The sequence below is a fragment of the Tetrao urogallus genome (genome assembly GCF_951394365.1).
Source record: "Tetrao urogallus genome assembly, chromosome: 6".
NCBI lineage: Eukaryota > Metazoa > Chordata > Aves > Galliformes > Phasianidae > Tetrao > Tetrao urogallus.
Genome location: NC_136819.1, coordinates 4,496,030 through 4,518,083, shown reverse-complemented (window position 1 = coordinate 4,518,083; position 22,054 = coordinate 4,496,030). Strand labels below are relative to the sequence as shown.

General features: G+C 37.3%; 1 protein-coding gene across 1 annotated transcript in view; it reads right to left on the bottom strand.

Moving 5' to 3' along the window:
• The window catches only part of GAS2 (growth arrest specific 2), a gene marked incomplete at both ends in the record, with an annotated part of 73,681 nt that extends 55,504 nt beyond the window's left edge, over positions 1-18,177 (bottom strand). Inside the window, 2 exons of the mRNA XM_079537103.1 lie at positions 11,619-11,743; positions 18,036-18,177. Coding sequence (XP_079393229.1) covers positions 11,619-11,743; positions 18,036-18,177 — 267 coding nt within the window. The remainder of the gene's footprint in view (positions 1-11,618; positions 11,744-18,035) is intronic.
• Positions 18,178-22,054: the final 3,877 nt, after the last annotated feature.

Here is a 22,054-nt window from a genome sequence, read left to right as displayed (position 1 = left end):
CGCAGAATAATTAATAGACATCATGGCAAAACTTACATTTGGAAGTTCATTCTCGTTCAATAAGTGTTCTGAGCAATGGTTAGACCATTGGTTTTCAGAATTTATGTTTAGATTGGGATTTTTTAAATTCCCCATCCAACCTGGCCGTAAACAACTCCAGGAATGGGGAATCCACCACCTCTCTGGACAACCTGATCCAGCACCTCCTCAATCTCTCAGTAAAAAATTTCCCCCTGACATCTAATCTAAATCTCCCTTAGTTTAAAACCATTCCCTTGTCTTATCACCAATTACCCATGCAAAAAGTTTTTCAACTCCTTTTAAATACTGGAAGGCCACAGTGAGGCTCCCTGCAGCCTTCTCTTTTCCGGTCTGAACAAACGCAGTTCCTTCAGCCTATCTTCATAGGAAAGGTGTTCCTGACCTTGGATCATCTTCATGGCCCTCCTCTGGACCCATTCTAGAAGTTCCACACCTTCCCTGCGTTGGGGTCCCTGGACTCAGCTGCAGTACTCTGGGTGAAGGCAAAATAGAGGGGAACAATCACCTCCTGCACCCTGCTTGCCACCCCTCTTCTGATGGAACCCAAGGTACCACTGACCTTAGGAGCTGCAAGCGCACACTGCTGGCTCATCTTAAGTTTGCACGTTGCTTTGTTGAAGCTCATTAGTTTCACAAGGGCCCACCTTTTGAGCTTATCAAGGTCCCTCTGGATGGCATCTCTTCCTTCTGCTGTATCGATCGCACCACTCAGTTTCATGTCATCAGCAAACTTGCTGAGGGTTGCACTCAATCCAATTATCTATGTCACTGATAAAGATGTTAAAGAGTACTGGACTCAAAACAGACCCCTGGGTAACACTGCTCATTCCCAATCTCCACCTGGACATAGATCCATTGACAACAACCCTCTGGCTGTGACCTTCCAATCAATTCCTTCAAATCCGTATCTCTCCAATTTAGAGATAAGGATGTGGTGAGAAATCATGTCAGAGGCCTGACATGACAAAGAAATCCAGGTAGATGACATCAGCTGCCTTCCCTTTGTCCACTGATGCCGTCACTCCATTATAGAAGGCCCCCAGATGGATCTGGCATGACCTTCCCTTGGTAAAGCCATGCTGGCTGTCTCAGATCGCCTGGTTGTCCCTCACACTCCTTAACATGACTTTCAGGAAGGTCAATATTCCTGAAAGGAAGACGATTCTCTCAAATATGAAAAACACCATATTTTTGCAAAACCAACTTATTTTAGCCTCAGAAATTTCAAAGTCAGTTTTTCCTTTTAATCATTCCAGAAGAGTCCAAGCTAAGGCAATGACTATGCTTACACAATTTCAGTTTGAATAAAACAAGCCTATCAAAACAAGGTATAGGCTCCAACATTTCATATCAAAAGATGTTTCCATGTGTTCACGTGGAACATTCAAACAACCAACACGTTTCTTTGATCTGCAGAATTATAGAGGCTAAATTTTCATTGGCAGCCTGAATAACAAACACAGGCAGTCATTCAAATTCATAGATGTAATTATTATAATTCTGAGTGTACTGTCAGGCACACTACAGTTTTTCCTTTCCTACAGCACTTCTCCCAATGATCAATCTCACACTTTTCTATCTTTTGAAGCGTGAGGTGGGGACGGAGCCTGTGCATGGTTCCCAGCCCTTTCTAATGATTAGTTCCAAATGGTGCTTTACCTAACATGAGCCAAGCGTCAAGGAAGACTGTGATAAAGATCTACAGTCTAAAGGAAGACAGACTTTTTTTTTCAGATGCTTTACGTGTTCATTTCTTCTATTTCCAGATGTGTAACAAAGATGTAATTTTTACACAGATACTGAAAACATTCAGAAAGAGTCTCACACATAGTTCGCTACAGGTAAGTCTGACTCTCCAAAGTCCCTCATGTTCATTTTCTAAGAAAAATTGTACCTTTGCCTTTATGATAAAGGCTGACGTTATACAAGTTCTCCAATTAGAAACCACAAGGAAACTGCTAGAGCCCTGGGAATTCTACACTGATGTAAAATTTAAAAGCATCCATGATTTGAAAAACATGTTGGAATGTTAATCTGTACAGCCAAATTTCCAAACCAGACTTAAGTCAGTCTCAAAAAAAGCTTTACTTTATACTTGAAGCAGTTGAGGCCAATTTACCTACACAAGCCCTAGTGGGAATATGTTTGTTTAAATAAATGAATTAGACATAATTATGATACATTGGTTTCTATCCTTGAAAATGACTAACATTTTCTCCTGCCTTGCAGTCGTAACATATGGCAGTATATTTGCTATTATCATTTCAGAAATTTTGGCTCATTTTTTAAGTTCAAGACTCACTATTGGTAAAAACATCAAATTATGTAGTTCTCTCCCTTCAAGCTGCTAACACTAAGTTTGACCTGATGCACAGTTAAGCTAAGGATAGTTGATCTAATTTAGATTTTTTCAACAATCAAAAAGCATAATAATCAATGAACATAAGCTAATTCATTCAACTGTCTAATGTGGAATTATCTGGAACAGAAATGTTATAATAGTCTAAATAGTATTCCTCATAACTACAAATTAGAAAAATATATCTATTTACAACATGCTGGATGGAGTAATGGTAAAACTCTATTCAAACAAAAATCCAGTTTCAACTGATATTTTATGAAGAATCTAAGTTTTAGTATTTCATTTAAAAGTTGTATTAGTTAGATATCTCTGGATTTGTCAGATATCTCTGGGGAAAAAGAAAAAAAAAAAAGAAAGCAACAAAAACGTGAGACAATTCCTGTTTAAGTGATGCTGTTAGTAAACAAAGTTCAGTCCTCTTTTTAAGTGGATTAACATATTTTCCAAAGCAGGAGCTAACAGGCTATTTGCTGCTTATGGATGCACTACTTTTTCCATGACATTTACCTTGAGATGCAAATTTTTAATACTTCTGCAAGGTCAAGCGGGAGTGGAAGGAGAGATATGCAAGAGATCCTAAATCTTCCCATGGAGATTAAATTACCACTTCTGCTACAATAAAATGATGGAAGAAACCATGTTTCCCAAAGGACATATAGCATCAGTAGGAATGATGATCTTCAAGAAGCATCATGTTTCTGTGCTTTTTCCAGTACTGTAGCACTGCCCTCAACATTCTGCATAAAACACCAAGCTGCTAAATTCTTCAACATACTCATTTAGAAAGTGCCAAGCAGACAGCCACAGAAGATCCTCAAACAGTTCAGAAATCTCCCATTATGATCTCTTTAGAATCCTATACTGTCATGCAACCCTCCTGTAGGCAGAAACACGTAAGTGGTAAGTAAGAATGACTTGCTGAGGCATATAGGGCTTGTTCACATAACCACTTGCAGGTCAGTCTTACAGTATCTGCAAAAAACATGATAGCAATCCAGTTGGGTGCATGAGCAGGAGCTCAGCAAGCTATTGACACGTCTGAGAAAGGTACAAGGAATTCACTAATAAACTGCTTTCCAGTCTTGTGGAAATAATTCCTTCCAGATGCATTAGGAATTGCGCATCTTCTGACAAGATCACTCTTCTCCGCTTGCATCCACACAAGGATGTCACTATAAAGATTGATATGCAAAAAGGTAGTGCTGTACTTTTTTTTTAATCCTCTTGAGAAACTGAGGGCCGTATCTCTACTGTGCACGATTAGAAATTGGCTCCGCAGGCTTTAGCTGCAAAACAAATAGCTTCTCCAGAAAGTACAAGAGTGCAGACAAGCAAATTGCTGCCACAGACCACAGAAAATCTGTTCATAGCCTAACCACATTCTTGGCTCGAGAGTCAGATTTACAGCTCACAGAGAGCACCTGAACATGACCATGGGCAGACCAGACCTGCTTAGGCAGTGTGGTGTTTTGCTCTGCCATGTAGCACGCACATAGATGGATAAGCAGCAGCTGAGTTTTCCTCTGGACAGACAGGCTCAAGGCACCAAGCTTACAGAATACTGTTTTTGATGGGAATCCATCTACAGCATACAGATAACCTTGAGAAAGTGAAGCTTATAGTAAAAACTAAAATACCATGTTGACTAGATCACATTGTTAGTCTGGATATCCAAGGTCTAAGAGTAACATGAAGAAGAAAAGAAAAACATTTCCAAAAAAAAAAAAAAAAAAAAAGAAAGAAGAGACCACCCAAAGAGAAAACTTAGTGTAATTTCTATTTGAACTTGAATTATACACCTTTACTCATGGAAAAATGACTCCCTTTCCTAATTTAAAGAACACTGATGCAATTCTGCTGTACCTACAGACATTCTCATAGCAAGCACACATACCTGATTCTGTTTAGAAATCTGTTAACTTCATTCTTTTTTAAGAACTTGTTGCAGTAAGTCCAGAAAGCATGACTGTATTTCAGGAAGATCTAACAAAAGGCAACTATGAATTTACTGATTTTAATTGCAGAACACCTCAATCATTCAATGGGAGGAAGAGTTTGTTAGGGCAGGACATTTTCTTCTTGAGGAGAAATTAAAAATATATAAATTTGTTTCTTCTTTGCATTTTAACTGAACAATTTAATATGCACCCAGGTTTTGACAATTTCAGTAGAGAAACTCAAAAAGTTTATGTATTCATTTTATAACCTGCAATAACTAGCCCAATTTTTATTATTTTATTCATCTCTTCATTTTTAAATTAAATCACCATATTAAAAAATACAGTGATTCTTTCTACTTCATTCAGGCTTAGTTGAATCTTAAACCAATTGTCAGGAGTCTGAACTATGCCATGCACAGTCTTTCCTGCCTACCAGCCAAGATAATTGGCTCAAGGAATTATTAAATACATTGCTAGTTCTCTACTTAGTTTGATATTTGAATTTAGGTGGAAAATAAACTGACAGAACATTTGTCAAGTGGGTAATTTGTTCTACAAACAAAAATAATTTAACTTTCTAGCATCTGTATAAGTCTTCTCTCTCCTGTCCTTTACTTAAATGACCTTCTTAGATTACTTAAAAATGAGGGTTATGGTGAGGTATTAATTTGTCATTTAACTTATATAATTCATCAATATGAAGACAAATTAGAATTTCTCATTTCTAAACTGTTGCCAGAAGACTTGATTATCTCACCAATGCATTCCTCAGAGACACAAAGGTATTTGTTACTCCTCATGAACCCCCAGAATTCTGATTATTTTTCCACTCACATGATCACCTTTATTCAAATGAACAGTTGAGAAGAGAACAAGAATAAACACATCTTTAGTTCTTGTGAACAGTTAGAGCAATCCTAATATGGGATTGCTGATATAGGAAATGATACGGGAAATAAGCTAAATCCTAAAGCATTAGTCCAGATTCTCCTCTGTAGGGATACTGCATTTACTCATTTACTTTTTTTCTTTTTTTTTTTTGTGGCCTTATTGCAGAGCGGACATAGAGCCCACTCAAGTAAAAGAATCAAAAACAAAGGCCTGTCTGTCGTTAATGTTTACAGAATCATGTTTCCTTTTTTTTTTTTTTTTTTTTTTTAATTTTTATTTTTTAAATGAGCAGAGTCATCTATTTTTCCATAATACAAACTACCTAATACTGATCACAGCTTGGCAAATTGCATAGCAGCAGGGTTTGGCACAAGACGAGCTTCATTTACAAATCAACGCATTAATGTACAACAAACAAACAGCATCCCAGGTAATAGATGTGCAAAATGAAAGCAGAGTATACATTATTCCAAGAGCAAACAATAAGCTTTTACCTGAAACTGAAAGTGAACTCCAGTTCATAATCTTGCCTTTCTGACATTAGCCCCATTGACAGAACTTAAGTTAAATCCCTGGCTTGGAGGGTCCTTCAGTTTACAGGATTCTGTCCCTACTTCCACAGATACAAAACTGTCCTTACAAGCATGACCATCTTGAAAACTTCAAACAAAATCCAATGAATTGCTGCTTAGCTAAGATCCAACTTCAATGTTAAACATAAATTAAGAGCAGAATATCTCCACCCCACATCTCAGTCTAGATCTCCTGGCTGTAGATCTCAAAATACATACAGTGCATTTGCTTAGCCAAAATTTTACTGTAGGTAAATCAGCATGTGTCCATTGAAGTCAATGCTATGATGGTGCTCTGTACCCACCAAGCATCAGATTCACAAGTGTATTCTCCAGTGAAAGTGAAAGCTTTGCATGTGGAACCACTGCAGAAAACACTCCAGATAATAGGACTATGGCTAAGAGGTAAACAGAATCTCTTAATGTTAGGAAACATGAATGTGTGTGTGAATAAATTGCTATAGTTTTAAGTACACACGTGCACGAGGGCAAAAATTAGTGTTTGATACACAACAGCTTTTTTTTTTCCACATACACTCATTTTAATCTCATTAAACAGGGAAGCTATTAAATCACAGCTTCCATTGGAAGAATAAAGTTGCATCCATATGTGAATTACGTGTTCAAAGACTCAAACATTTTCAACTTCGTTTTCCTTTGTATGTCTACTTTCACAGAGAAAATCAAATCTAGAACAAGGTTTCCTGAAAATGGGGCTGAATTTTAGTTGTGGATTCATCATTCAAAAGTATTTCTAGGAGAGATCTGAGTCGAAATTACCTGATTAACTTCTGAGAACTCGGTGAAAAGGAACGATTCAACTTCAAACTCTTCTCATTCATTTGCCATGAAAACATCGTTTTAAGTAGAATATTCATAAATATATATAAATATATGACTTCAAGGCTGGTGGGCAGACTGTTATACATAGCCTATTAAAATGGTGATAACTATTAACACAATTTCTCCGTGTTTATTTTAAAATCATAATTAACGGGCTTACTAAAATAAGCCTAAGCAAATGGAGGCTCTGTGCATACTGCACATGCCTTGATGCTTTAAATTTGTTTGTACAGCTGTGAGATTCTCAAATTAACTATCTGTCAGGAAAAGTAAAATACTGCCAGGACAGCTTGGAGATGAAATCCAAGCCTATGGGAGAAAATTACAAAATGGCATCCTGCTACATGAATCACTTTTATGGAATAACTCCTGCTATAATAAGTCTGTAGTTTCTAGACAGCAGATCATTAGCAGCAGCCCAGGTAGTTCCAGGAACTTACTACAAATGTTCAGCATTTATTAAAATGGATATCAGTCATCTCCTTGTCATTTCATACATGTACATGAATTGGCTTACTTATGAGGATAAAAACTCCATATAAATTTTAAAAAATATTTCTCTCAACACATGGAATAGTCACATTATTCTAACACTGCACTCCCTAATTAAAATTTCTATTTACATTTAAAACTCAAAGTTTTGTCTTCCTGAAGCAAGGGATCAAAACCAACATCAGCATTTCCCAACCCTCAGGTTGTGAAGCATGCCTGAATCTAGCTGCTGAACAAAGAAGACGACTGTCTTCTGGAGTGTGCAAAAGAACCTTGCACCCAACATCAACCACTGTTGAATTTTTCATCTTTAGAAAATGAAATGCTTTCAATAATATATTATTGTATGATTAACTAACACCACAAGTTAGAGATTCAGTCTCATGACAGATGCATTCAGGTTATCTGTTCTGACACCCAACAGAATCTATGATGGCATTAAGCTTAGGTGGGCAATGAGAAGATAAGGTGTAAATGGCATCAGAGGCTGCCAAACTCTAGTGCATATTATTCCTTTGGGTAACAGATATGAAGTACACTCTGATTTGGGTACTATTTTTAGCTGTAAAGATTCAGTCCTAAAGAGTGAAAATTATGTTTCTGTGTATAGCACTACAAGTACAATTTAGTTTAATTTAGTTGAAGTTTGAACCTTGTGAAAAGATAGATACCATGCTGCACAGCCAGCAAGTTATTCATCCCCATGAAGTAATAAGCCACTGAAGCACTCTACCAGGTGAGCCAAGGAACTAGCTAGCCTAGACTGACCTTAAGTGGGTATCTAGGGAAGACTAAGGCAACAGCACACATTACACTTTTCAACACATACTCAGGCTCTAATCACTTTATGCAAGGGGACAGTAGATGTGGTTACTGTGCATTCATTACTTTGTTCAGTGTTTTCCTGAATTCAGGTTAACTTTAAGACTACGTAGCATCCACCAGTCACTTCATAAAGAAGAACCCCCTGTTTTTTGTTTGGCTCCTACTAGCTTAACTAGATGTCACAGTTCTGCATAGAGAATATCCGCCACACCACCATGATTTTGAAGGTTCCATCATACGCACTGCTGCTCCTTTCTGCACTAAGACTCCTAACCTATTTAGTCCTTCTACATAAAAGGCTACTCTACTGATCTTTGTTGCCTTCCTCTTTATTTTTTGCACTGTACATCCCTTAATCTATTTTCCAGTTTCTTAAAGCTGTATTCCCAAAGTCACATTACTAGCAGCTTCTTTACTCTTTTGATAATATCTCAAACATCCAAAAGCATCTCCATACCACACAGGAAGAGTTTATATCAATACCAGCACGTTCCTTCTAGATTTAGTAGACTTGATATTTTGGGAGATATAGCCATTTTCATTTATGCTTTCTTAATTTATTTCTCAGGCAAAAAGGCTGGCCTACGGGATTTCCCTAAAGACAAAGCATTTGGTTCTCTCTCATGAGAGAGGAAGTATTCAAGTTTCATTAAGAAACAAATGCAAGACAGACAATTAATAAAAACTTATTGCCTAAGAAGTTTAATCAGAGGCAATAGGATTTAACCTCTGGATTCTGTAAAGTACTGCAATATAGACTTCAGAAATAATTGCAAACAACTAGTGAGTCAGTGTATGCACTATTAGTTTCCAATTGACTTCTTACATGTGTTGCCATTGCTGCTGAACTTACCAGACAGCTTCAAAGAGCTGAAAAAGCAAATTCATGAACAGCAGTATCTATCAAACAGAATGGAATATATCATCTTCCTCTAAGACAAAACTAAACCCAAAGTATTTTATGGAGCTTTGCCATCTAGGAAGTACCACATATATAAGGAAAGTAAAATCTGCAAGCTAGTGGAGGGATTTAATTGGAAGATTTTTTTCCCTCACAGTATCTTTTTCCTCAGCCTTATCTTCATCCTGTCTTCCTCAATCAGTTGCACCCTGGCGCTGCCTTCAAACTGATTCTTCTGGCAGCCACTCATTTACTATTGGTCTGCTTCGATCTAAAAAAATCTCAAATAAATAAAATATATGGATAAAAATCTTTGTATGTATTTTGGCAGAGATTGGTACCTGTAGAACTCCCACCTACCAGTGAAGTCTTCTGCTGCAAAGCACCTCGTTGAAAGACTAATATTTCTGTTTTCCTGTTCAGAGTAAAGTCAAATGGCCCCAAAGTTCCACATATATTATTAACAGAGTGCATAATAATAATAATAATAATAATAATAATTCAGAGGAGGATTTTGGAATTCTTACTATGCTAAATTTCATACAGTATAATCTCCTCATATATTTCCTTGGCACCACAAGTCAGATTTTCCAATTTGCAGACGATTCATATTGCTTGAGATTGCTACACAGGGAGTTACAGTCTGAAAGGATAAATAGTTCCCTAATAGCCTACAATGACACAAACGCTATTACTCTGCCATTTCTTTGAATTTTTAATAAGTATGAAATAATATATTTTGGTAAAACTGCAGTGGAGTAGAATGTTTTTCCATCTAATTGCATTGCCTGTTATAACAGCTTGACAAACAAAAAAAAGGCCAAAAAATTTTAGTTATTCCAATAAGATATAGGATTACAAAAGTTTAGTTGGCTCCTAATGCAACTTCAGTTCAAAAAAAAAAGTGTATCAGCTATCTGAAGTAAGAAAGGCTATATTGTCAGATGAGGAAGTAAGAACAGAGCTCCAGTTCATTCCAGATGCAGAACAAAGAAGTATCAAACGCTGACATGTTCCCAGGTTATCTTGCCAGGTATCTCAAAATGATCCATTGTCAAAAAAAAGTCTGATGATGCAAGACAAAATAACAAGACAAACAAACAAAGTTTGTAACAACAAAGTGCGTTATTTGAACTTCTGAATATTCTCTAAAGTTCTGTGCCTGTTGATCAATTTACATCTATTATTTTCCTGAAATTTTATACTCAGTGGACATGGCTTTTCAAGATGTCTACCTTAGAGAAATGAAAAAGAGAAAGAGCATTGACCTTTACAATTTAATGGCCTTTTTAGCATGCCAGCTGTGTAAGATGCGAAACAGAAAAATATTTTACAACTCTGAAACTAAATTCATCTTATGGGTAATCACTGAAGCTTTTAGTAGCTTTTATTAATAACAGTACCTTTTTACAAAAAAGTACAAAGAATCACTAACAAGTGATACCTCTTTTCCATTAGTTTCTAAAGTCAAACAAAAGTAAGGCTTTTTTTTTTTTTTTTTTTTTTTTTTTCCCAGCTTGGAAGTTACCAAGACACTAAAAGGACACCTCTTAGGTAAAGACAGTCTGGAGCACATCATAGGGAGGAATTCAGAAGTTATCCAGTACTTTCACTAGCTAAATTTGGATTACCAGTTCAAATACAGAATATGAGTTTCATGTGTCTTTTCCTCCATTATGGAAGTAGTGTTGCCTCTCTCTTTGATTTACTTCTTGTCTTTTTTCCTCCCAGCTATCCATCCCCTATTTTCTCTTCCTAGCAGGAAATAAAGCAAGCAGAATACAGAAAGACAGAAGAAGAAAATCCAGTTCTCCCCTCTACAAGCACAAAAACCTGCACAAAGTTAAAAATGAAGCCTGCCTTAGAACAAACAATTCCTTCTGCAACAACAATTATGAGAAAAACAACTTAAAGAAGCTGCTCTTGACAACATTGTCAGTTCTCAGAACTGCTGATAAAATTTATTCTGTGCCCTGATTTCTCCTATAGACACATTGTGAGAACATCAAGAACAGACGGTGCATTTTTTTGTTTCCTGCTCCTAGGCTTTTTTTTTTTTTTCCTCTCCTGTATTTGCCTTTTTTTTTTTAACCTTCCTTGAAAAGGAAGATGAATCTGAATTCAACCAGATCAACAGAGAAATAAAAACAGATTTAGAGCAAATGAGTTGATGTAAATATCAATAATTTCACCTAACTTCTCCCAAAGAGATGCTCACTGCACTCCTTAGCTTCTCCCAGTAAGACTGGCCTATGGCTGAGATCAAGTGAGAGCTTAACTCAGTCTTCGCAAAGCTCTTCAGTATCTTCTGAATGTTTATGTTTTCCACAATATCTCTGCAGCTCTGAATCCCTTCCAGTACACCACAGGACCTTTAAACTCTAGACATGAAAACTAACTGCAGAATTGTGTTACTGGCCTTCTGGGAGCTGTTTAAGGAGGAAATGACACCTCCCTCTGCTCCTTAATATTCCCCATTGCAAATACATACAAGAATTGCATTTTGTCTGTTATCAAAAAAGATCTAACAGTGCGATATGGAAGCTATCTTCCACACATTACAAGTTGTTTCTGAATATCTTCCTTGTATTATTACTTCATAATTATTGAAGAAGCATTCATTTCTCCCAGTTTTACATTGTCTTCTTCTCTGCATGGAAGAATTACCTCCCTGTCCATTAAAAGAGGCACCATAAATGAAAACTTTTAATTGCAAAATATTACATGCTAGAATAGTTAACAACACTTACTTTGCCAGGCTTGTTTGCCTCAAAGCTGTTTTCTTTTAATTTCTCCTGCAGGGTCTCAGCTAACCGACAAAGCAAGGCACCATTATCCAATTTCTCCATAAAGGTTTCTGCTGTTATTTCTCTACCTGAACAGCAAGCAGAAAGTTAGCATGGCAAACAGTGTGCAATGGTATAGATGGCACTTGTTTTAAGAAAAAACAAAACAAAACAACTAAACTAACAAACAAATGGGCACATTCTAAATGCATTGAAATCAAAAGAAATTTAGACATCAATTTAAAAACATACTTTAATTGAACAACTAGCATTTCTTTGAATAATCTCACTACTGTATCTCCAGTACGTATAGAGCAAATTTTAAAATAACATGCTTTCTTTGGGAAGGCTTGTGTTACTTGAAAAATAATTCTAGCCTATAAGAACTCATTTTATTTATGAAATTCCAGTGCTTTTAGCAAACACAGAGTGCAGTAGGCAGATGGTTTACACTGACATATGTGGGTAGTGATAGCATAAAATATTATTAACACACTGAATGCAGTTTATTTTGTAGAAGTAGCAAACCATACAATGAAGGAAAGGGAAGTATTCAGTGATGAGACAAAGTCTTGATTCTGCAGGAAAGTGACTGCAGAACAAAAAGTTTCATGCTGTATTTCACTGCCCAGCTTGAGCAGAGCAGGTAGCCTATGGTATCACTGTAATCCCAATGGTCCCATGGTATTCAAACTAGGTGAGACAGACCAGATGAGAAGGGAATCTTTTGCCACCTCCAGCTGAACTCCCAGAATCACGCCATGATGATAAAAATTTATTTGCGTAGGCTTTTGTCTCAAAATTGTTAGATACTTCAGCATTCTTTAGGCAAAATAAATTGCCAGTCATTTCAGTTTGGACAGTTGCACGCCAAAGATTAAGACCTGTACAGCAAATCATTTTCAGATACAACTTTTCCTTTCTTCCCCCCTCCCTTTAATTCTCTCTGCCACACAACCCACTTTACGGTTCCCATATACTTAAATGACTTCTCCAGGCAGCAGAGCAGTAGCAGCTCTACAGACATTCAATACAAAGGTAGTTAATATGTAATTGACATTACTTTAGCTCCAAATTCAACTGGACTCAGATCTGAAACTGATAACCCACAGAATAATAAAAAAAAAATCTCAGCATCTCAGCACCTCAAAAACCTTCAGTATCATTCTGGCATATTTTTTCCCCAATTTGCATTTATAGCGAAAGATTAGAAGCCATTAGAAACACAAAACTAAAAAGCTACTGACTCATAAGAATAGCTTTATTTTTTTATTAATAATAATATTTTTTTAATAGACTCATTTTCTATTAAACTATGTTTCAAACATTTTTAACTATGGAAGGTTTTATTTTGTTTTAGAATGCACTTTTATTTTTGCACAAGGAAAACAAAACTCATGTTGTACACATCTATTCTGTCCTGTGATTTGCAGATTTATAGGTTTATTACTCTACCAGTCAAGATTTAAAAAAAAAAAAGAAGAAGAAGAAGAAGAAAGAAAAACAACCTGAAAGCTATTTAAAACTGTCTTCTCATTTAATAGACATGGAAAAAAAAAACCTATCTTCTGCTGAGGTTGAACAATACATTTACACTATTTTTAATACTGAATAGCATTAGCAGTTTAGTCACTGCATATTGTAAGCTGGAGCATTGTAGTTTTGTTCCCTTTTACAAAAGCTGGAAGAATTAGTTTTGCACTGAACATCTGTATCCAATGAAAAATATATTAGGTGTCAGCTTTCAATTCACTGTATTTTATGTCTCCAAGAGGTGGCATTTCTTTGCTAAAACAGACACTGACATATTTAACAGTTGAAATGTATTGATTCAAATGAGAGCAATGTTCATAGCCTGAGGAAAAAAAAAAAGCTCTGTATATTTGTAAGGAAAAAACATTAAACTCCATTAAAAACGGATAACTCCCCCTAAAATTACAAGAAAGCAATCACAATGTTTTTATAGAATGGTAATAACATTAAATACAATTAAAAAAAAAACAAAAAAAATCCAACAGTAGAATATGAAAGAGAAAAAACAACAGGAGCGAAGGCCCTCTCAAAACTTGCAAATATTACTTACTCCATATGCTGCAGAGGCCAGATGCCTCTTAAAAAAGACAAACCCATTTACTTTAATGCCTAGTATTTGGGAAGCATGGGCAGCTAACTATAAAGCCACACAGACCTGGGAGTCCTGATCTAAGTAGATTGGGAATTCTGTGAGAGGGAAACTCAAGAGCCCATACCGAGGATGTGCATCCAAGTTGTTGAGGACGTGAGCCTCCAGACAACCAGAACCTTTAGCAAAATGGATAGGTGCTCAAATCTTAAAACAAAAGTACCCAAGTCTAGTTCCTCTATTATATCAATTTGTTCTTTTGCACTCACTTCAGTAACTGTAATGCAAGAACAGCCTCAAAACTAGCTGATGAACTACTTTATAGAAGTGTAGAATCGTTCGAGTTGGAAGCAAGCTGTAAAGGTCACCTAGACCACCTCTCCAACTCTCCTTAGATGAACAAGGAGACCCACAACTCAATCAGGTGCTCAGAACCTGGTCCAGCCTGACCTTGCATGTCTCCAGGGATGGGGCTTCCAACACCTCTCTGGGCAACTTGTTCCAGTGCTTCGCTACTCTTATTGTAAGACTTTTTTTTTTTTTTTTTTTTAAACTATCAAATCTAAATTTCCCCTCTTTTAGTTTGAAACCCAAAGATTAAATGTTTCAATGGTAACACCAAACTAATAGTTTATAAGCAGAAATCTTTTACTCAGGTGAATCTCTGGAATTCATCAGTGGGAGATCAGATCAGAGGGTGAGCTTCTAGAGTACTGAGCCAGCAATGGAAGCATTCCTTTTGACTGTGGCATTTCTTCCCAACTTCTGTGACATTTAAACCCACGGTAACAAAACATATATATAAATAGGAGAGATAAAAGCCAATGATTTTATGTAAATTTAAAAAAGTGGATCTTTTTGGACAGAAAGGCTGCTGTATATCATTGAACAGCAGAGATCAAGAGGGGTAACACTGATAGAACTGACATTGTTTACTTTAAATGAAATGTATAAACAGCCTCAAACACATATTGACACTAAAGAAAATTATCAAGCCTCTCAGCTGAAAAAGAAGCTGCTCTAGAAACAGTAGAGGTATAGTTATCATAAATGTCTTGATACTCATTGGTATTTATCATTTCCCTCTATTATCCACTGGCTTTAGATGAACACATTACTGTTAAAAATGAAAGTACGGTTACAAAATCTTCTTAGCAAGATGCTTGAGCTGAAGCAGGTTTTGCTTTACAGCAGAATCTGAGAAACAGTTTTCCTGCCTCAGACTTCTTGCCTTTCATCCTTCAAATTTTACACCTCTTAACATCATATTCCAAACCTAGCCTGTAATTGAATGTCTCCTACCATCCTCATCAATTCTCTCCTTTTCTCCAAGTCTTGTCCACTTCTGCATCTGAACAAGCAATTTGCACATCCCTCATGCAACATGCAATTTTTACTTGTCCTCATCCTCAACATTTTGCAGCCTCCAGCCCCTTACCAATGAGTTTCTGATGCCCTGAATTTCTGCTAGGAAGAGATCACAATATTTATATCATATAATACTGGAGCCCAGTTATCTTGCCACAGCCAATGAACATCTTACAGATCTACTCTATGTGGTCCCAGACGCTAAACAAAACTGGATGGAATAAGCTTTGGTATTGTAATTATCTGAGTCTGGTAAGTGGGCTCTAGGAATAAGAAAAAAGATAGAATGTATCAGAAGGCACAGAAGAGGGCAAATCCCATTTGCTGTCAAACCACCATTTTGCCTCTGCTAGAAGATTACTATGACCAAACAGTTCTGATCCCTATGTGAAATTTGCTCAAGATGGAACAGAAGGTTTCAGCACCTGCAAGAGGATTCTACTGAACAACATACATACATTATCTATCCAATTCAGAAGGCGTTGGCAGCAAGTGTTGCTGAGTGTTTCTTTGGTTCTATGCATTATAAGAAGATGATTTTAGGAGATGATCATGGTTTGCAAGACAATTGATCAAAACATCTTCTTAACTATGTCACAGTAGGGTTCTCTCAGCCAACCTAGTTCAGCAGAGAGAAGTGAGGCTGAGAGTTGCAATATTCACTGTTCCACTCCTCTCACCCGCTGCAATACTGAGGTGGCTCACTATGAAAATGATGCTCTACAGCAACATATGAGTCACTTCCATCTGCAACACTCATTTCATCTGCAGCATTCCTTAATGCAAAGTAAGTTGTTTTCAACATGGAAAGGAGGAGAAAAAAAAAAAAAAAAAGGAAAGAACAAAAGAAGAAAAAAAAAGCATGGAATCATGAAATTGCTCAGGTTGGAAAAAACCTGAAAGATCATCAAGTCCAACTGGAACCTAACCATGCTACCCTAACTCTAACAATCCTCTGCTAAGTCATGTCCCTGAGCACCACATCCAAACAGTTGCACGTTGCATATCCTTTTTGGATATCATGAAATAAGAGTATAAGCAGGCATTTACAACAAGGTAACAGCATGCTATAAATTCATACAAATTTTATCCCACAGCAATATGCTCATGTGCCCTCCTCTCACGAAAGTTAACCCCAATTATAAAGTAATTAAACCAAATTTGAATTCTGAGTGAATATACAAAATATGTTAGTAGATTAATTCAGTTACACTTAATTTATTTTGACTGAATTTTAACTTAATTCATTTGAATAACAATGTCTACATAGGAATTCTACATAGGAATTCAAAGCACTTTAACAAATCACTATAACTTCAGTTCTCCACAACAAGCTGAGAAAATAACAACTTGCATGTGAGAAGGTGTTGGGGAATGCATTATGCAAATGAGCTGTGCATGTTGCTTAATTAAAAGAAGGCTGTGTCGATTTACTTACGCAGTGAAGAGTTTGGTGTCCATATGAGAAATCAGATTTTTAATTACAGTTGGCGTTTCAGAACCTCCTGCTGGTTGCTACTTTCTTCCTAAAAAAGTGACCTCATTCCTACCCTCGTCACTGGAAGAACTTTGTTAGGAACTGCAAACAAGCTTCTGTTTGTTTTAGTGAGCCTCACTACAACTTCATTGTTTAAAAAATTTAAACAATATATTAAATCCTTAACAGAATGGGCTGCCTCTGATTCAAAAAGCCTCCTTTTGGATTGCCATCTTGTGGCAATTATAGCAAAAAGGCAGGATTTCTGGATTTTCATCTGGCTTCGCTTGGACAACATTTTGAATTTGTTGATTTAAATGGAAATACCACACAGCAATATAATTTAAGGTGCCAGTTTTAAAACTTCAAGGTCAGAACTATTCCAATAATAATATTGCCTATATGAAATTATTGTGGCATAAGTGCATTCTACTTACACCCTGTTTTTCTATGTTTATCATAGCTTAAGAATATTTTCCTTTGTCTTAAAAAAAACCAAACAAATAAAAAACTACAATACTGTGGAACATGCAAAGAAAAGGCACTCTATCATTGTATGATATCACCAATTATGTTCAACTGCAATAACAGGCAAGATAAAACATTGCCTACTTTCTGACCAAAGCAGATTTCCAGAAGAAAAAAATTCCAGTTTTAAAAATGCTCTTCCAAGTTTGCCTCCAGAAGTATCATGTGAATGTCAACTTGTCTAAAAGGTGTTTCTCCTCTTTGATTAAAAAGCTGATTAAAAACTAAAAAACTGCTGATGTGTTTCTCTTCAGATGAGGATTTTACAAAGTTTACATCTAACAAGAAATACATGATTTATGTGAATTGCCATCAGCAATTTGTTTCTTCTTCATGCATCAGGAGGTACAACCACAACCAGAAAATCTCCAGGTCCCAGCTGCAACTCCTAGGTCAGACCCTTCCATACACAAGCTTCTGCAAGTCTTCACATGCATTGCATTGAATGGCAATTATCTATAACTAGGCTGCTTGGTCAGTGAAAAAAACTATTTAATGGGCTCATTCATTCAGGGTATTCGATGCACTCAGTGCCTGTGGAAGGTCTCCCAGTAGAAAATAAGATGTATCTGATGGCAGTAAGTAGCAACATCCAGCTTCATTATATTAGCAGATAAAACCCATGTGAAAGTCAATTTAAAAGAAAATTTGAGGAAAAATAAATTTGAGGAGAGTGCAAGTAACATAACTGAACTTACAGAATCACTGTGTAGGCTAACTATTCATGAGTATTTCTGACTTGTTAAAATTTGTTCCAGGTGGAATTAGCTAGCTAATTCTAACCATCTTTATTTTTGAAGCACAACAATGTCTGAAGATTTTCACTCTCAACTGACAGTGAGTGGAATTTTCATGCTGTCCAGTGACTGTATTTCTCATATCTTACCCAGTAAGTTTGTGAGCCACAGGGCCAAATCCTCTTTCATCGGCAACAAGTTGGCCTCATGTCTGCTGGCAAGCCACTGACTGTATTGGTGCATATCAGAGAGGCCAGGCCCACGTGCTTTTGGGCTCAGAGCAGTGCACATTGCTTATCCACTGGTTGTACCTGTTTTAGTACTTTTTGAAAAAGAAAAAAGAAACAAACACGTAAATCAATTAGCAAATACAATTTACAGATCCTCTTTTTAACATGGTGGTAGACAACAGCTTTAACTATGATTCTGAGAAATCAGACAAAGAAACGTGGATCTAATACATGAACACAGCATCTATGACTGAGGTACTATTAGTGGCTCACTTCAAATGATTAAATCACATAAATAAATGTCTCTTTCACTCCTACTCACCCAGCTACATGTTATCAACCCATAACCAAATATTCTACAAAGAATGATTAAAATCCAAAAGAAAACAAACATTTCACAGAACACTAGCAACTCTCTACAGTGCCTGATCCAAGATCCATTCAAAATAAATTGAAAGTTTCAGCCATTTTTGGATCAGGCCCAAGAAAAACATGTGAGCAACTAAGTTACACTACTGCACAGACTTGCTAACGAATAGCAAATGTAGTTACCAAGTAGAATCCCTGTAATCTACAGCTTTAGAATAATTAAAGAAAAAGGCAAGATGTATATGATGAATAATATTACTCCTTCAGAAAGCAGCACGACAGCCTGGGCTGGTCACCCATCACACTTCCCACTTCCATCTTTTATCCTCTGCTTCAGTGGCAATTTATGGAAACATAGGCTTCAGGTAAGGCAATACGTCATGTGTTAAATATTAGTTAAGTGCTCAACTCCTGCAGCAGCCAGAGACGTTAGGCCCACTGGACCTATATTCCCATTCCTGAAGGACTAATTCTCCCCTCTGTGGCACAAGTGTGCTAAGGAAAGAGGTTATGTGTTTCTGAAAAGAAAATCAGACCTGAACTCTATCACTTATGGCAGTAAGCTGGGTTACTTTATTGCTTGGTAGAGTGTAGCAACTGAGAGCTCTGTCACCCCAACCAGCAGTCACAAGGCCTTGCCTTGTGCATGTGGAATTAAAGAAATTACTAATGAGGTAGGGGTAAAGCTTTAAGGAACTGTACTTCATCTATTTTTCCAACTGTTCCATGCTATCTGTGGTTACATGTGGCAGCTGACTTCAGCTTACCAATCATTGCAAACACCGTTTCTTTTGCTAGGAGAGGAGAGGAGAGGAGAGGAGAGGAGAGGAGAGGAGAGGAGAGGAGAGGAGAGGAGAGGAGAGGAGAGGAGAGGAGAGGAGAGGAGAGGAGAGGAGAGGAGAGGAGAGGAGAGGAGAGGAGAGGAGAGGAGAGGAGAGGAGAGGAGAGGAGAGGAGAGGAGAGGAGAGGAGAGGAGAGGAGAGGAGAGGAGAGGAGAGGAGAGGAGAGATTTGTTATACTATACCACTGAAACCTGGAACAAAAAGAGTAAATAAGTAAATAAGTAAATCCTTTGCCAAAAGGAAAATGCTTACTGAATATAAAAAGCAATCGTCATAAAACTGCACTGCAAGCTACATTTCCAAATACATGAAAAACTAGTTGAGATATTTAATATTTACATCAAAATTGTGCAGCATTTACTAAACCATAGCATGGCTAAACAATCTCCTTTTTCCTCAAAAATATCTACTTATATCATGTTGAGAGCACCAGACTCCTTACCCCAGTTCTGAAATGGTAGTTACTTTTGAAGTAGGTAGACACAGCTTTCGCTATAAATATATCTCTCACTGAAATCAGACAGATTTTTCAGTCAATGTGGGATCAATAAAATCAGTAAATATCCTCAAGTATCACAGGTCCTTTGGAAGCAAAGGAATTTAAGATAGACTAAAATAGGTAAGTGAGGTACAGCTCTGTTCTTGAAACTGACTTTTAAAAAACTTCCGCTTGGATCAGTGTTTTTCTGGTTGGTTACATCCAAGTTGTACCTATTCGTTTTGTTCAAGGGAAGAGAAAAAAGAATTATGCTGTTGACTCCAAAAAGCCCTCTAGTGTGTCACTCACAAAATGGACTCCTTCTAACTACATGATCCTAACAACTTAAGGGTTACCACAACAGCATTTTAAAGTTGTTCTTAGTCTTCAGAACAATCCATTTAATTCACTGCTTCACTTTGAACAGTCAGAACCACAATCAAGATGGATAACTAATTCCATCTCATCATCAAAGATTACAAGGGTAAAAAAAAAAACAGGCAAATTCCATGCTTGGTTTACAGAAAAAAAAAAATCCTTATAGTAACTTTCTTGTGTGATTTCTGGAGTCTATCCACTCTACTGAGAGGCAAAGTTAAATCTTTTGAATCACCTTGAAAACTGCATCGCATTCATTTATCAATATTCACTTCATACGCAACACACAAATAAAGCAAAGAGGGAAAAACTTCCTGAACCATTGAGCCACATAGATACCAATAAACTGAAAAACTGATGCAAGAGAAAAATCCTGCCATTTGTTTCTTTTGATAAACACCCTAAAAAAAAAAAAAAAAAAAAAAAAAAAAAAAAAAACTGAAAAAAGCAAAATTGTTTTAAGAAGAAATATTTAAGACAATGCACCTCTTCACTGAAAGTATTTTCAAGTTTCTTACAGGCTTTGAGGAGAAGGTTGGAGTAGATGGTCCCTAGAGATTCCTTCCAATCTGAATTATTGTGTTATTTTACGTTTTGGGGATGCACACAAACATTTTCATCATGGGACCCTGAAGGGATCTCTGCTTTCATAGAAGGTTATCACAAGGTGCACTCCCCAAGTTGGATTGTGTTAACAGGTATTCCAGGGAGACAACACTCTGTTCAGGAAAGGTGCACCAACCCCTCCATCTCTAACAGCCTATATGTGGAATTTGGAGTTAATTTATAACAACCAACATGATAACATGCTGACAGACAGACAGCTACTATATAGGTTGTTGCCACCAGGAAGGCTAGAGTAATTCTATGGTCTGAAAATTGCCTTTTTTTTTTTTTTTTTTTTTGCTGTTATTTGTTTCAAAGCTAGAGAAAAGAGAGGGAAGGCTTCTGGACCAGCTACAGGAAAACAACTTAGGTTTCCCTGTCAGTCTGTGAAAAGAGCACCACAGTATGTCTACACTTCAAACCAATCTCTCCGTGATCAGAACAGAAAATTTAGGCAATTGAGACATTACTTCAGCTCTAAAATGAAGGGCTATCCTTAAGTATGCATCATAATTGTAGCATCATAGAATCACTCAGGCTAGAAAAGATCAACAAGTCCAACCGCAACCTAACCATCCTACCCTAACAACCCTCCACTAAATCATGTCCCTGAGCACCACATCCAAACGGTTTTTAAACACATCCAGGGATGGTACCATCCTAGGGAGCCTATTCCAGTGCTTAACAACCCTTTCTGTAAAGAAGTTTTTCCTAATATCCAACCTAAACTTACCCTGCTGCAACTTGAGGCCACTTCCCCTCGTCCTGTCACCAGTGAGAAGAGACCAACCCTGCTCTTGCTGTAAGCACCATTCAGATACTGGAAGAGAGCAATAAGGTCTGCTCAGCCCTTAGCCTCCTTTTCCCTCAGCCTCCTTTTCCCCAGACTGAACAGCCCCAGTTCCTTCAGTCTCTCCTCATAGGCCATATTCTCCAAGCCCTTCCCCAGCCTTGTTGCCCTTCTTTGGACCTGCTCCAGCACCTCCATGTCCCTTTTGTACTGAGGTGCCCAAATCTGAACACAGCACTCAAGGTGATGCCTCACCAGTGCCAAGTACAGGGGCAGGATGACTTCCCTGGTCCTGCTCACCACCCCATTCCTGATCCAAGCCAGGATGCCATTGGCCTTCTTGGCCACCTGGGCACACTGCTGGCTCATATTCAGCCGACTGTCCATCAGTACACCAAGGTCCCTTTCCATCAGGCAGCTTTCCAGCCACTCTTCCCTATGCCTGTAGGTTGCCTGGGGTTGTTGTGACCAGAAT